The sequence below is a fragment of the Pelodiscus sinensis genome, chromosome 3 (genome assembly GCF_049634645.1).
Source record: "Pelodiscus sinensis isolate JC-2024 chromosome 3, ASM4963464v1, whole genome shotgun sequence".
NCBI classification, from domain to species: Eukaryota; Metazoa; Chordata; order Testudines; family Trionychidae; genus Pelodiscus; species Pelodiscus sinensis.
In genome coordinates this window covers 6211440-6227738 of record NC_134713.1, presented here as the reverse complement: position 1 = coordinate 6227738, position 16299 = coordinate 6211440, and the positions used below count along the sequence as shown (strand labels likewise).

The 16299-nt window shown below is 47.1% G+C and overlaps 1 protein-coding gene across 9 annotated transcripts in view; it reads right to left on the bottom strand.

Moving 5' to 3' along the window:
• Window positions 1–251: 251 nt before the first annotated feature.
• Window positions 252–16299, bottom strand: part of NCOA1 (nuclear receptor coactivator 1) — a 346176-nt gene continuing 330128 nt past the window's right edge. For 4 of the 9 annotated variants that reach the window (XM_075923289.1, XM_075923294.1, XM_075923290.1 and 1 more), the window contains 3 exons: window positions 14040–14223; window positions 10114–10203; window positions 252–8242 (listed from right to left, as the gene is read on the bottom strand). In XM_075923289.1, the coding sequence (XP_075779404.1) occupies window positions 8072–8242; window positions 10114–10203; window positions 14040–14223 (445 nt within the window). In that variant the 3' untranslated portion in view covers window positions 252–8071. Of the gene's footprint in view, window positions 8243–8334; window positions 8392–10113; window positions 10204–14039; window positions 14224–16299 lie in introns of all 9 variants that reach the window. The other 5 variants (XM_075923292.1, XM_075923296.1, XM_075923291.1 and 2 more) reach the window with 3 other exon arrangements.

Below are 16299 nucleotides of genomic sequence, written 5' to 3'. Positions count from 1 at the left end.
GAGCTCTAATAGAGCCCTTTGATCTGGTTTGAAGGGTTATAAAAGCCCAAACATCCAAGGTCAACTGCCCCTCAATCCATCCTTGAAAGCCTGAGTGGCTGTGCCCCAAGGGATCCTCATTCTGGAGGCTGTTGGCATTTTCATTCCATTTCGCCTGTGTATTCTGTCGACGGTTTCCCATTTAATTCAACGCAGTGATAGAACTGGTAGCTCTTGTATGGAATAGAATAAGCAGACTGCAACCAGAAACCTAATTTTTAAATGACTTTATTTACAATAACTGATAATTAAACATTGAATAAAGCTGATGCTATAACAGCAGAAAGCAAGAGTAGTCAAGCAGCTAAAGAACTATTCCTCATTTCAAATACAGGAAAAATATGCAAAACGAGTCACTCTTCAAAAATAACATTTATGTTAAGACAAAAGTGCTCTCTAAATGCCTCATTGCAAATTAGAGCTATTAAATGCAAGATTGATCAATTTTCCATCTTTCAGTGCATTCTCTCCATTTTCCCTGATTGGGGGAAACCTAATAATGAGATTTTTTTTTCCATAATATAATATGAATTCAACTTTAAGTAGGATCAGTTAAAATAAAATGGTTTTCTAGCAAAGCCAAAATACAAATCCATGCCTTAGGGGGTTTTTGGATAATTTTTTTAAAATGACAAAATTGCTTTCTACTAGGGGATTTTTTTAAAAAGAAATTAACACATGAAACACTTTTTAAAAGGAAATAATTAGGATCTGCAGTGACTGATTCGCTTCTCATTACCATAAAGCAAGAGTAACTTTGTTGGCGTCACTAGCAGTAATCTAAAATGGGGAGGAAGTCAGACTGCAATATTCTCTCATTTTTTTCATGTTTCCCCCTCCTTTTTTTAATAGGGAGGAAATAATGGCTTCACTAAATTCAATGTAACCAGGCAGCAGACACAGTAATAGGGGGTACTGACAACACATTACTAGCTTTAAAACAATTTTTCCTCCTAGCTAGAAAGCTGTGACAGTGATGTAACCTAAAGCTGTCCCTGTTTCAGTGACTGAGTTACAGGCTATAGCCACACGTAGGCCCCCCAGGGCTGCTACTGAAGCTATTTAATCGGCACTGCCCCACTTCCATCCATGCGTTTCTAATACAGCATTGTTGCCATGTGAGCAGGGTGCACATTAGCGCTTCTGAGGTGTTGGAAGATGGTTCAGAAGTGCTGCTGAAGAACTCAATCTGGGCCGTTGACTCCTATCAGAGCAGGCAAGGATGGACAGACGCATCCTAGTGGTGTCAGCCAGGAGAACATCAAGGACATTATACTGGCTGAGTCAATACCAAGCCCCAGGCATAGACCTAAAAGGTACCATTGTTCAGACAAGATGCACAACCCTTGTCCTGGCCACTCTGATCTTCTCATCCAGTGGCATGATTGCTTGCAGTGATCAATCTTCTCCAAACTAGACAGCACTGTCCAGCCCTAACCCAGAGCCAGCAGAACGCTTCTTTTAGAGCAGACTCCATTGCGTTTAAAAGCTTGTCTCAGCCGTGCTAGTCTTTATCTGCAAAAACAATGAGGAGTCCTGTGGCACCTTAAAGACTAAGGTTTATTTGGTCGTAAGCTTTTGTGGGTAAAACTCACTTTAAATGCAACTGGCTATTTTTTCTCATTCCCAAATGGAGAATATGCTTTGGGCTCTTGATCCATGGTTTGTTTTTTCTTTTAAAGCTAGGGCACTGCCAGCAAGATGACCAGACACACCCAGGATTTCAGAGTATCCCCTTCACACTGGCATAAATCCAACATCACTGTACTTCAGTGGAGTTACTCCAGGTGTTCTTGGTGACCCAGCACTGTCCATCATTGGGGCTATGATGCTACAGAATGAATGAAGCCTGAGTCATCAGTACTTCCAACAGGTGAACTCCATAACTGTTATTCACCCCTGGTGCAGAGCCATCCCTGAGAGCAATGGTGGAAGCCTCAATGCAGACAGGCTTCTGGGGTGATTACCCTTGTCACATCCTGTCTGCATTACGGTTTTCCTCTGCAGGAGTGCACAAGGGATGAGCTATAGCTATGGAGCTGCTAGCATAGACAAGGCCTCAGACTTCCATACCATGCATCTGGTCCCCCCTAAGATTGCAGATGTGGGTTTTCCTTGGATTCTGAGCATGAAAATATATATTCATTTCCTTTGGATGAAGAGGAAATTGGGGGCTAGATTGTGCCATCATTATTACTCTGCACATTTGTGAGCCTTGCTTCTGCTCTGAAGTGCTTTACTAACGAAAGGATGAAACTGTGACCTAATTCTCTGCCTAGGTTGGTACAAGTCTAAGAATTTAGGGTATTTCACACATTTCCTTTTCCAGGCAGACCCAGACACTTTTAAAGGTGACTTAAAGGGGGAAACAGATTTGAACACTACTGGCCCTGAAAGAAGTTTTGGGAAGGTGGGGAGAGGGAGTTGTTTTTAAACCCTTCAAAAAGGTTAGTCAGCTGATTGCTTTATAAGGAATGTCAAACATACTTTCTCTTTCTCAGGTCTGGGATTGAGAACTCTCTGAATTTTTAATGAAAGTTAAGTGTGTGATGAATTTTAAGAGCTTTTCTTTCAGTTGTTTGAGGCATTAAACAGTCTCATTAGAAATAATTTCCCCTCAATCAAGTTACAGGTGCATAATTTCTTACATAGTCTCATGCAATCTCCAGTCTTGCATAAAGTTGCTCAGGAGGAACAGGCCAGACAAAACCTTAATTTATAATGTAAAAAATGAGCAGTCAAATAAATGCAAAAGGAATCCAAACCAGCCATCTTTCAGGCATTCCCTTTACATCATAAAGAAGGAAGAAGTGGTAAAAACAGTGCTTTGTCCTTTTTCAGTGCTCCTTTAAAAACCACAATCAGTTACTTCTTAAGAGTCCCACCACAATTTCTAGTAATGTTAGAAACCATTACACCTCAGTCCACTCTTAGTACAGTGTTTGGGGCCACTCGAGTAGACTCTGATGGTACTTTTTATAAGAAAAGGGAAACCAACAGAGCAGATAGGCTTAAAGTAGCCAGAAAGCAACATGATTTACTTACATCCTTAGGATTAGTTCCTCTATTTATTCCACTGTGTTCTCACTTACAAACAGGTTTTAAAAAGTCCAACCCCCACCTAAAAAATCCATGCAGGAGCAGAGAGTTAAGTCATGTCTTCTGGAAGAGAAAACAGCCAGCGTGCGCTTGTGTTCTGTTACAAAACAGCTGCCTTTCACCCTGGAATCTGAATTTCAAATTTTTAAATTAAAACGATGGCCAAGTGGAGTATAGGCACAGGAGAGTGTTTCTTAGGTTTAAAAAAACCAAAATGTGCAAATGTTCATTATGTGCATATAAACATTGATTAGGGTAGTGTGGGTGCTTTTACCCAAATGGCCCTAGTGAAAATATCCCTAGTCAATCACTTTGATTCGTTGCTTGTTAATTCAAGATGTCTTTGTCTACTGGGGATGTGAACTTTTAACTGGTCACCCTTAAGAGCTGATGCTTACCAGGCAATGGTTAACCATTCCCTGGGAGCAGACCCCACCCAGGGGCAGAAGGCTGCTCCAATAGCACTTTTCCCCCCACTGCCACAGGGCTACAGACTCTCATGTGTTGGGAGCTAGCAGGTCCTTCCCCACTCCCACCCCACACAAGGGTGGAGCTGCCCCTGGTGCAGGGGTCACCCCATCCTGACCATGAAGACCCACTGGGAAAAAGTCACTGCACTATTTCACTGGCACCTTATGTCTCTAAGGTTTCCACTCCTGTGGCTGTATTTGCTTGGGTGTAGGGGGTCTGCCTGCACCAATCCAATTAGCAGCTCGGGCCTCCTGCTCACAAGTTTCAACCTGTTGCTGCTAGAGACCAAGGCCTGCAAATCTACAGGCAAGTGTAGCTTGAGCCCATCCTGGAGCAGCAGCTAGCACATCAACATTCATGTAGATCCTTCAAGACCCAATTCTGCCATTGGCCCACAAGTCAGCCAGTTTTAAAAGAATCCACTATGCTCTTTGGTGGCTTGTTCTAATGCCTAATCCCCTTCATGAGTACAAACTGCGCCTTATTTGAATTTGTCTGGCATCAGCTTCTACCCATCAGTTCTTGTTTTGCCTTTTTCTGCCAGCTTTAGTGCCTGCTGTTTGCCCCTGGGAAGGCAGATTCTGTAATCCACCAAGGCTGCATAGGGACCCACAGGAGCACCAGGGACCCAGGCCTGTGCCTTTAAGTACAAAGCCATCCTTCCTCAGGGTTGGTTGAAGCTGCATATGGAAACCGGTAGCTGCTCAGCCATCAGACTGCTTCACCCTTATAGAAGGGGGCCCTAATTTGCATTGGGCATTACACCCATTTGGGGTTGGTAACTTGAGTTCAAACTAAAATCCACTCAGCTCCATTTATGCATGGAACCGGTACAGACTTCTGCAGTCCTCGTGCCGAAAACTCAGCAGGATTTCTTGTGCTGGATGAAAAAGGCCTGTGGAAAACTAAAAATGCTAGAGCCCTTTACCTTCATCACAGAGGTTGTGAACGTGGTTTTGATGGCTAGGCAAAGAATGGCTGGAGAGGGCAGGTAGTCCATATGCAGCAGGGCTAGGGCCTCTTTCGAATACCAAATTTAGGGGCCCCAGGGAAGTTCAGAAATTGACTAACAAAGAACCCTACCAGGCTCTGAGGGTTGTGTTGTGTGTGAAGACCAAGCAGTCCCAGCTGTCAGGAAAATGCTTCTTCCTCACAGAAGGAGGTTTACCAATGTCAGCAAACCCCTCTGTTCTTCCGATTTACTGTCAGCAGAACACGATTGCAGGGTGGATGTAAGTGAACTTTTTTTCATAAAAACGTCCATTCTGAAAAACACTGCAGTGCAGACATATCCTAGGGCAGGGAAAAGGAGGGATGGAAGTCCTCGATTTAAAGAACTAACAAGGCAGCAGCCATGCATATACGGAGACAGAGTTCCCATTAAAAGGCATCTTGGCTCTGCCCACTCAAGAGGACAGTGTACATGTTGCACCAGGCATCGACTTTGTACTGGGGTCTCTCAAGTGCCTCACATTCTAAATCTTGCCCCAATGATCAACTGAAGAACAGATCCAAAGGGAATTTACCTGTGAGCTCTTCCCCCGGAACAGTCTGCGGCTCGTACTTATTTCGGCAGAGTGCCTCTGTCTTGTTCTGTGCCGGGTGTTGCTGTAGCATGAACACGCATGCTGCTGCCCATGGTGGGGTAGAGAGCTAGCATCCTCATAAGGCTCACACTCCTGGGGGCCTTTATTACACTCAGCATGGTGGGGATGCAGAGTGCGGATGTGAGGATGACTGTGGGTGCATCGAACCCGACATGCAGTTCCATCTGTGATCAGTAAAGATCCTGCACATGGCCAGGATGTGGAGGTTCGGCTCACATCAAATATGGTGAAGAGATCTCCCTAAATAGCTGTCTCAGATGCTGGCTGATAAAGTCACCAGTGTTCAGGGTAGATGCAAGAGCCATGTTCCGATCATGCAGTCACTTAAAAGAGCTCATGGAACTTTTTGTACAATGTTAACTCTGGCATATGGGCCAAATTCCAACTTGGATAATTACATGTTTCCAATAATCTAGGCCGCCCCCCCCCCCCAGCTACTTCAGCTGAGAATGGTGTTCACCCCATCTCCAAGACTCTTGTACCGGGTTGCTGTGCGGAGTACAGATCACGCCCTGAGGCAAGGGATTCAAGGTACTGTCCTGGATGTGTATTTCATACTGTTTTATTTATCATTTCCACTTGAACAGTCGAGTGTAACACACCCATCCCAACTGAAGTCTAATTATCACAACAGCATTGCTGCGGGAGTCAAGGCCGACGACTTGCTGGCTTTCCCTCTCGCCCGGAAGGTGGTTCCAAAGACAAACCACTAGCTCACTCCAGGTAGCAATGCCGTCGCTTGGCGGGCAGGAGGACGTCAGCTGTGCAGCCTATAAATGCAAAGTCAGGAGCAAGTGTATCCCACTAATGCCTCTCTGTGGGCACTGAGCTGACAGAGCACTGCCCTGGCTCCAGCAACACCTATGAGGGCAAGACAGTCCCGTTCAGGAGTCCGAGGGAATTCTGGAGTACTCAGGTCTGATGGATCCTTTCTGGCTGTGGTCACAGGGGGATTGGCTGATTTGTCCCCAGCGCCCTGGTGAGTGGTGCTGGAATGGCTGGGGCTTTCCTGGTGCTGTATGGAAAGTCTTCCCCACCCCCGGAGAAGAGGGCACTAACTGGCCTTTTGGCTCAAAGCTCAGAGCTTTGCAGACCTGCCCTCAGTAGACACCCTCATTTTACTGTCTCTAACGCCCAGCTGTTCATCTCCCCTGTCTAGGGGGAAGTGAATCGATGCAAAGAGCCTGCACCTCCTCTAGGAATCTCACAGGCTGCGGGACAGGAGATGGAGCTATGTGCCAGTGTGCTGCTGCCTTTGTGGTGGAGAGCAAATAGCAGGTATCTGTCCTGCTGCCTAGAGCTCTGGGGCTTTGCTCTATGTCCAGCTCAGAGCTCTGGGGTTGGGCTGGGCCTGGCTCCAGACCTGTCCCCCCCTGCACTCAGAGAGGTAGCCCAGGTGGGTTCTGAATGCCTTTTCCCTGCAGTATAGGCCTGAAGTCCACACCAATGGAGAGCTGCTGAGCAGACATGTCGTGCACGCATCCCTCTTGCCCAGCAGCCAGCCTTTTCATGGATCTGCACCAGCGAGATGTAGCTGGGAGTGATGGGGCAAAGACTGGAGACAAGAGCTCCCGCTGTTCCTACTGACTAGTGGGAAGGATGAATGCTCAGCACCTCTGAAGAGTAGACCTTCCTCCATCCACCCCCCCGGGCAGCCATTCCCCTCCAATGTGGAGAGGAGAACTCCACCCACTGCATAGCATAGTAATCAGAAAGCAATACAACATTAGCTGCCAGCTCGGTTTCTTTGTTTTTAACGCTTGCAAATTCAGCCATTAAAGCTACACATTTTTCACACACCAGCATAATTTCAGAAAGAGGGAAAAAAATCAAATAAAATGCAATGATATTAAGAGCGATTTCAACTAAAGGAAGTAAAATTTATACATGAGATCAGAGCTATGTACAATGATAGGTTTGAGGGGAAAAAATAAGCTATCTCCCATCAGAGTTGAATTTTTATTATTTTTATTATTATTATTTTAAATAGTTTACGCTATCTCAGAGCTGTTAAGCACAATCAAAGCAGGAAAAAAAACCACTGCTTAATTTTATTTAATATTTAATCAGAAAAATGTTATCTACAATAATTGACAGAGCCCTCCCCCTCCTCCCCCCTAAAAATTATTGCAGCTTTTTTCCCCAAAACTGTTTTTTTTTTGTCTTTTTATTATTTTTTTCCCCCAATGTAATATATACATTGTGGCCTCTTTCATCAGGAGGCTTTAAACACCAGCATAAAACATGGAAAAAATGGTGGGTCAAAATACTCTGTTTTTCTTTAAAACTGACAAACTCACGATTGCTAGAAAAAGCTGATTGTACGCACAAGCGGACTGGGGCAGAGGGGAAAGAAGGTGTTTGGGTTTTTTAAGCATGAATAAAAACAGCCTTTTTGATAGAAGTTCGGCGCCAATTCCCCACCTTCTCACTAGGCTGAGACACAAATCAGTGACAGATCCAGCTGAAACTGAGATTATCTTCCTCCTTCCGAAGCAGTCTCTTTCAACTCGCTTCTTCCCCCATCCCCTCCCCAACCTCCCCGAGAAACCTTCATCCGGAGTAAAATGCCAGCAACTGATTACAAAAATAAGAATCATCTGTAATTTTGGCTCAAGAAACCGACTGTCCCGCCTTGTCGCTCTGCCAACATCCAACGCCTTTAAAAAAAAAAAAAAAAGAAAAAAAAAAGAAAAAAAGACCAAAAAAAAAAAAATCTTTTTGCTCCAAACACTACGAGCTGAAGAATGGCTGCAGTTTGAGATATCAAAAATCTCAGAAAAATATATAATATATATATATTTATATATCTCTGTATGTCTTATTATTTAAATTTCACATTCCTTTAAAAGCGGTTATTCAGTCAGTAGCTGCTGAAGGAGGCTCTTCTGCTGGGCCTGAGGGGTCTGAGGACCTGTCGTGCTTTTCTGCGAGCCCATTGGACCAGGCTGGTTCAGGTAAGGGTCTCCGCCTACCAGATTCACTGTACACTGCACGTCAGCAAACACCTGAACCTGTTGTACCTGCTGGGACACAAAAGACAAGAGAGATTTTTAGAGGGAAAAAGGAACAGGCCCCTTGGCTTATGGACTGGGTACTACGTGAAGTGGAAACTCACTAGAGAATTCCTCTAGTCTGTAGTCACCACAGAGAAGAACTCTTCTGTCTTCTTTTCCTATAAAAAGAAAACTACTGCACTCATTTGGATCAGAGTTCTGAAAGGTTCACATGTTTTTCATTAAAAAAATGGCATTCCCATGTCTCCAGCTGCCGGCCAGCCATCACTCTGTGCTGAGAGCCTCCTTGTCCGTGTCACCTGCTCTGAGGGGAGCACAGTATCAAAGGCTGGAAACCAGTATCCATTCTTTTTTAATACTGTTGAAACCCCTTTGACTGTAGCCAAATAGACCAGATGCACAAGGTAGAATGCTTATGCTATGCTGCTGAATAGAGTACACCATGGCTTCTTACTGGCTGCAAGGGACAATACCAAGATAGAGTTAGGTCCAAAATTAAGCACCATAGAACCAAAAGGTAGGGCATGTTTTCCTTCTCTATTTATTTCAACAAAAATACCATCTGTTTTGTTTTGTTTGGTCATTAATATTTCCCTATAGTCTTTGCAAACGAAATACTGCAGTACCCTAATGAGTAAGAGTCACAAAGTGAAACTGACCAGGAAATTAAAAGTGTGAAATTGACTAGCTGATTTGCATTGAGCAAAATGAAAAAAATAGAAACCAAACAGCATCACAGTGGCGACAAGTACAACTGATTTGTAATACTTACTGGGTTATTACAAAATTACAAGTAGGTATAGAACTTTTATTTTGTTTTAAATACGTATTACCAGTTTTGACAATGGTAACCAGCTCAGGGGCAAAAATCTACTCACTCAAAGGACAATGCTACTGAAAAAATTATGCTGTTTGATGCTATTTTATAAGCGCTTCAGAAGCCCAGAATTCCTTGCCTTAGGCAAGTTTTGCAAAACTGACTCAACACAAGAGCAGCACAGGAGTGCAATTAGTCACCAGCAAATGTGGGGACAAAGAGAAGTTCCTATTGAAGCAGAATATGTAACCTCTAAACAAACTAGTAGAATGCTGGTTTGTTCCACACTGCTGGTTGGATGCATGCTCTGGGCTAAAACTGGCAGTATTGCCAGGCAGAAAGGCAATAGTTGGTGCAAGATACTCAAAAGTTGCTAGTGATTTTGGGTTTTCAACATGAGACATTTTAAAAGGGCCTGATTTGCAAAAAGGGCTGAACCCCTTTCTCTGACCCGAACAAACGGTTCAACTATAATCGGGCTCAGTGTACTCTCAAGGCACTAAACACACACACTGATGTATTATAAAGGGACTTGTGATCAACACGTGTCATGGAAACGAGGATTCGGACAGCAGATGTTCCCATTAACATAGTTCTACCAGCAAATCTGACCCTTCAAAGGCAGAAGCATCACTCGTTTGTCACTGTACCTGGGGCCAGCCTAAGAGCTGATGCGTTTTAGTGACGCCCCTCTCTCCAATGTCCAGTAACTTTTCCAGCTCAGCTTACTGCACTGATGTACTCCTCACACTGCTGGGGATGATTACCCTTCCTACCAGAGCAATGAGCCTTGAGCCATGCAGGCTTCAACCAGAGCAGGAGAACAGAGCAAGATTTTTAGGGCAGGTCGTTGCAATCAAAAGCAGATTCTAGCACTATACTACACAGAAAATAGAAGGTCCTACTGGCCTGAGCCCTGCAGTTTATTCTCTGCTGCTACAGAAACCTTCCCTGATGCCAAACCCGCTGATAAAACAGGTGCAAGGAAGTTTAGCTACCGAGATGACCAAACATCTCCTCTTTGTACCTCAGATGGGTCTGGGTTTAGGAGTGTCTTACTGACCTGCGCCCCATCAGCTTCTGTTTTCAAAAGGTCAGTGGAGGAAAGTTGGTTGCAGTAAAGGCCGGAGGGTCTCAGCGCTGAGTCATTTACCTGTCAAAGCAAAGCCAAGACTCAGTGATGGTTCACCTGCTTTCTGAGGAGGTTTCTCTAGCCTCTCCCCAGCACAGCATCCTCCAGCCCCATTGTTCTGCGTCAACCCTGCAGGAAGCAAGGGATCCCAAGAGAGCTGTAGCATTGAATTGTGTATGTGCTGGCAGGCTCGACGTGACCGGCTGGAATGGCCTCGGGAAATAGCTGAGTGGGACATTGCTGGACTAAGCCTGTTTGTTCCAGCAGTCCCTTGCTTTGCCTCACAACAGAACATCTGAGCCAAGGGGAGAATCAGAAATGTTGGGCTCCTTCTCCCATCACTGCTTCCCTGACCTCTCCCACCACAAGCTCCCCCATCTGCCAGTTTAACCCTCGAGGGATGCAGGGAGCTCAATTCAGGCTCCTCTCCCAGATTTCAGCAGGGTTGCAGACCTGGTTCTGGTGCTGACAGAGCGCGAGCAGCACTCCTGACTCCGCACCTAGCCTGGGGAGCAGCTCACTCCCTGTTGCAAGATGCCAATGACTGTCTGAATGAAAGTAATCTAGCCCAGCAGATGGCTGCGGCCTTATGCATTCCTTCCAGCAAGCCCTGCCTCTCAGACCCCCAGCTGTAAGCAATGGCTCGCTCCATCTGCTGAAGCAGAAGGAAGCCATGGAGGGGCTGAAATGCTCCTGTGCTTCACTGACCGCACTCTGGACTAAGGCGGTCCAAGCGGGTTCCTTCGGAGGAGAGCTCCCTCGTGCCCACCACGTGGGCTGCTGGTGGTTCCCTACAGCATCTTGTCTGCAGGGAGCATGGAACTCCAGGTAACTGACAGGAGAGGCAGCGCAAATGGCTCAGACTTCACATTGCTTCCAGACTGACAGCATCAGACCATACCAGAGACTAACCCTGCGTTAGCCAGGACACAATGACCTAAGTGTGGCCTCTGAAGTAGGGCCTGAGTCAGTGTATTTCAAACCAGGCTCCCTCGGTTCCCAGCTCACTCGACAGCAAATGCACAATTAAAGCTGGTTTCCAAACCGTTTATCTCAGCCATAAAGAGCAGTTCAAAAAGCCCCCATGACGAGTCCCTTTAGAACAGGCTGGGAGGGGCCAGCAGTCAGAGGCAAGACCAAGAAGCTTTAAGTGCAGACAGACAAATGCTCACACATGAAAGTAATTAACGGGGACGCTGCCAAGAGCAATACAGCACAGATCCCTCTCGTCATGCAATGGATCCCAAAGGCGCTTTACCACATTCTTGAGTCACAAGCCCAAACAGCTGGAGCCCCTTATGGACCTGAGAGATCTCAGGTCTGGCCTTGGAAACAGAGAGAGACTCTCCCAGTCAGAGTAGTCACTAAAGGGGCCAACTACTCAACACAAAGAAACACTGGACAAGATGGCCCTTGGCCCTTGTGCAGCCACAAGGACACGTGCAAGCAGCTTCACGTGCAACCACCTGCATACCCCCATCACAACAGCAGTCCCTGTGGGCAGGGATTTCTCATTCCTTGGTGCCTCCTAGTTACTGGAAAGCCCTGGGGAGGAGTGCTGGTGAGGCCTAACCTAGTGTACGGCATCCATTTCTGAGCCCCATCCTTTAAGAAAGACGTGGACAAGCTGGAGTGAAAATCTGGCCTATGAAGAAAGGTTACAACAACTGGGCAGGATTAGTCTGAAGAAAAGACGCCTGAGGGAAGACATGGTAATGGTCTTCCAACACATCAACTGCTGTTCTAAAGAGGCCAGGGATCAGCTGTTCTCCATGGCCACGGAAGGTAGGAGAAGTAGTATTGGGCTTAATCTGCAGCAAGGGAGATTTGGGTTTGATATTACGAAGGCCTGGCTAACTCTCAGGGGAGTTAAGCTCCAGAAGAGGCTTCCAAGGGAGGTTGTGGAATCCCCATCCTGGGAGGTGTTTAAGACCTGGGGGGACAGACCCACGTCAGGGATGGTGTAGGGTTACTTGGTCTCACCACAGCTCTGGGGGGTGCATTAGGTGACTTCTCGAGGTCCCTTTCAACCCTATGAGTCTACAATGCCTACCAGCTGTAGAGGAAGCAATCCGCACTACCCACACCAATGATGCAGTGAGAGCAGCTGCCTACGCCGCCCCGTCTGGAGGCAGAATCTCTCCCTGTCCTCCCTCACAGCAGGTGCAGTTCCACCCTGCCTCACAGGACTCTGCAAACGGCACCAGCTCGCCCTCTGTGCGCAGTGGTGTAAGGGAATCAGTTTGTTCTCTGCCAGTCTCACTACTCTGCACACACGCTGAAGGGATGCTGTGGAAATGAGTTACTAGGAGCACGAGTGCAGCAGTTAATTCTGTGGCCAGGAGACCTCTCGGACCATTTCAAGTGTACTGACAGAAGATCCATATCTGCCTGGCTCCGAGGGGGTGTGTACATGCATGTATCTGTCTGGGTTCACAGTTGTACCATCCTCTGCGACTGACGGTTATTGCAGAAGCTGGCTGTAGAGGAACGGGGTAGGAATCAGTCCTGGTATAACTACTGAGTTCAGTGCAAGTGGTGTCAGCTGGCCCCGGGCCTAATTTGCTCCAAAGACTCTGGAAAGAGTGGTGAGTTTCTGTGGTGCACGCTGGTTCCTCCAGTTCCTACCTGGTTAGTAAGGATGGGGATCCTGCTTTAGAAAGAGACACTTAACAAGGATTTGGTGACTCCTAGAAGAAAAGCTCCAAAGCCAGTCCACTGACCTCCTAGCATATCCAAGCAGCCGTACAGGATCAGAACGAGTACTTCTTTTCTGATTCTCCCTTCTTTTTCTGTTTTAAATTCTGGGTCCCCCATTTTTCTCCACTCAAGCTCATCAGAAGAAGTGGGTTGTGCCCACGAAAGCTCATGACCCTACATATTTTTGTAAGTCTCTAAGTTGCTTCAAGACTACTCGTTTTTAAAGGTACAGGCTAACACAGCTACCCTGAGCCTTTGGGCAGTGAATTTCAAAAGCATTCAGCTCTGCTCCTACTAACATTGTGGGAGTTTTACCTACCCGCTCTGCCACCAAGTTTGAATTGTCTTCCTGGCTGCGTCTAAATATGAACAAACCTGTCTCCTTCCTATGAAAGGTCAAGTTCTCGTTAATTAGTAGTCAGGAACCCTTGGCACACACCGCCTGGGCTACAGGAGGCTTTAGCAGCGGAACTCTCCCTACAGCTACCGCTACCTTTGAAGATCTGAACTCACTCCTGATGAGCAGCTGTAACGATCTCAGAATGTGACTAATCCGGTGTCGCACCAGGCTTCCAAACCCAGCTAAGCTTATAACTGTTGGTGCCAGTGAAGACAGAGAGGCCTGCCTGCTTCCCTCTAGCCCTCTGCTGCTGTGTCACACACATAATTGTACTAGTGGAAGCAGGTTCCTGCCTCTCAGGCACAGGAAGGAGATAGCCCGGAAGTAAACACGCCAGAGAAAATGGAGAGCCCAAGGACGCTTTTGTAAAACACCAAGTGACTCCTGAGCCAGGCTCTCCAGTCACCCAGCCTGCTAGAGAAGAGGTAACTGAGGCAGGGTGTGCATGACGCAGAGAGCGGGGGAGAAGCGATGCGCTTCAAGTTATAGCCACAAGCATCTGGAATGCAAACCCCCCTGAACACAAAGCATAAACACTTTACATCCATTAGCTGCTTGGCTCAGGAATTCAGGCATCTCCCATGGTGAGCACCACAAAGTTATTGGGGGGGACATGCTCCTCACCAGTGGCAAAAGCTACAGAAACGTCAGAGGCTTGTTAAGAGGCACAACCCCCCACCCCCGTGGAATTGGCTGCTCGTGCTCCTGGAGAGCCTAGCGTTCGGATTGCAGGGAACGAGACCGTTGCAGCGCTTACCTGCTCGGAGCACATGGAGTTCATCCCGGGCATTTGCAGTGAGCTCATCTGCATCTGTCCCGTCATCGGGTTCATGTTCTGGACATTCGTGTTGCCTCCGGCCATGGACACGGTGATGCTCATGTTGTTGTACATTCCCTGCTGTGCAGGTGTGGGCTGGTTCTGCCCAGCTTGACTGAATACACTGTTGAACCCAGAGAAAAAAAAATAGAGAGGGATTAATAGCGTCAGAAGTTCAGAGAGGCTGCAACATGGGGAGCGAAGATTCGAACCAGGGTGAGTTCTCCAGAGGAATGGGACTCCCAGCACATGGGTATGGGATTTAACCCCCCCTCTAAGTGCCAAATGCCAGGAGAATTGTCTTTCGCTAGATGCTCACACATGCAATAACCCAGACCTCCAGCAACAGGCGTCCCTGCAGAAACGGAACCGCAGAGATGTCTGTAACAGAGAAGGAAGAGGAGAGCAGCAGGGGGTGGAGAACGACTCTAGAGTGAGAAAGACTGTTTTTAAAAAAGCGGATGCAGTATTTGCAGCAGACAGATCTCTGTGGCTTGTCTTCCCCATGGAAGAAATGTCATGAATTCCTGCTTCTATCCACTGAAGAAAATACCACCCTTCCGGAAATGCCTTACCGAATTGCACATCCTTTTCCCCAAGAACGTTTCAACCAACCCAACTCCAAGAGCTGCTTTAAAAGTCCTCTAGAAAGGATCCATTCTCTTAAGAGCAGTGTCTATCAAATCTCACTCACTTTCTAAAGAACGTGGTTGCTTTCTGGCCACAAGGAGAAGGGCCAGATCCTGCTTTCAGGAGTGTGTGAGGAACGCACTGGACATGGCAAATACTTTCCTGCAAATGGAACCCTCAGAGCTCAGCTGGGAGCTTACAGAAGTCCAAATGGAAAGGATCATGGTGTGATGAGCAGAAGGCTCTGACTGTGCAACTTCTGAACTGTGGTTGATGTGGGTGGAGTTATCACAAAACTGCCACATCATGGAAAATGGGCAAAGTCTGTGAGCCCATCCTCCGTGGACTCCCAAGTCTGGATGCACGTCTCTGCAGAACAGGGACACAGCCAACAGGTTAAGGACTATCAGCACCTGAATGGGTTTTATCCGGGGAAGAGGGAAAAAAGAGTAACTGCCTCCTAGTGGAAAGCAGTTCTCTCCACCTTGCCTCTGCTGGGGTTGGCATTTGGAACAGCAGAAAATCCCCATTCCCCGGTCAGGGGAAGACCCACAGAGAGACACTTAGGATGTTTAGACGCAGATGGACAGCCAAGGTCAGAGAAAACTCCTTGCTTCAGTCCATCAACCATACACTGGGACAGAAGGATGCTGGGCGGCCCCGGATCGCAGCCCAAAGACTGCACCGGAGTAGAGAGGAAACTGAGGCATGAACATACATGCAGGACACTTTTTTTTTTTAAATACACAGATCTGGGTATTTCTTGGGTTATTAATTGAAGAGCAACGGTGCTGAAAAATGCTGGGCACAGTGTCTCTGGGTGATCTATGCCACACACACCACATGATTCCTTGAAGAGAGAAACCAAAAGGCTCACACCTTTGGTGAGATTCTGGGATAGAAGGTGCTTAAACTACTAGGAAATCTTGGGGGTCAGTGGGCCTAAGACCAGTGGGCAGGGCAAGACTCCCTTTCCATGAAGGATAAGAGGGTCAATGCCCAGGAAATGTTCTGTAGAGGCCAAGAAAAGAAGCAGAACTACAGCCTGCTGAGACCTTGGGAAGCTTAAAACAGGCGAGGGAGTCGGTGTCTGGATCCCCTCACAAGGCTCTGGTGGGCCGTTAGCAGGGAGAGCCCTGTGTCGGGTAATCCATGGATGTTGGTAACCTCAATAAGTCCAATGTAGGATACAAGAAAAACATGCCAGCCAATCCCCATCCAGAAAAATCTCACATCCTCCTTTCAGCAAGCATGTTGCTGCCGTCAAAAGGGGTCCAGTAATATCTCCTCTCATCCCCATTGAGCCTGACTTACGGACTCGCTGCCTCCATCTACCTCCATCATGGTCAAACCTGACTGATACTGCAACCCCATGCCCCAGGATAACACCACACACGTGACTTTGTCCCAGAAGAGTAGCCAGGCACTGTGACCCTGTGTGACATGTTATGTACAGACTGGACAGCCAGGCCCGACCCCACAGCACAGGGGCTGTTGCTGGTGGGTGAGGGTGAGTGTGTGTGTGGGGGGGAGGAGGCTGGCTTAGTCCCCAGCCCCACCCAGGTACCTC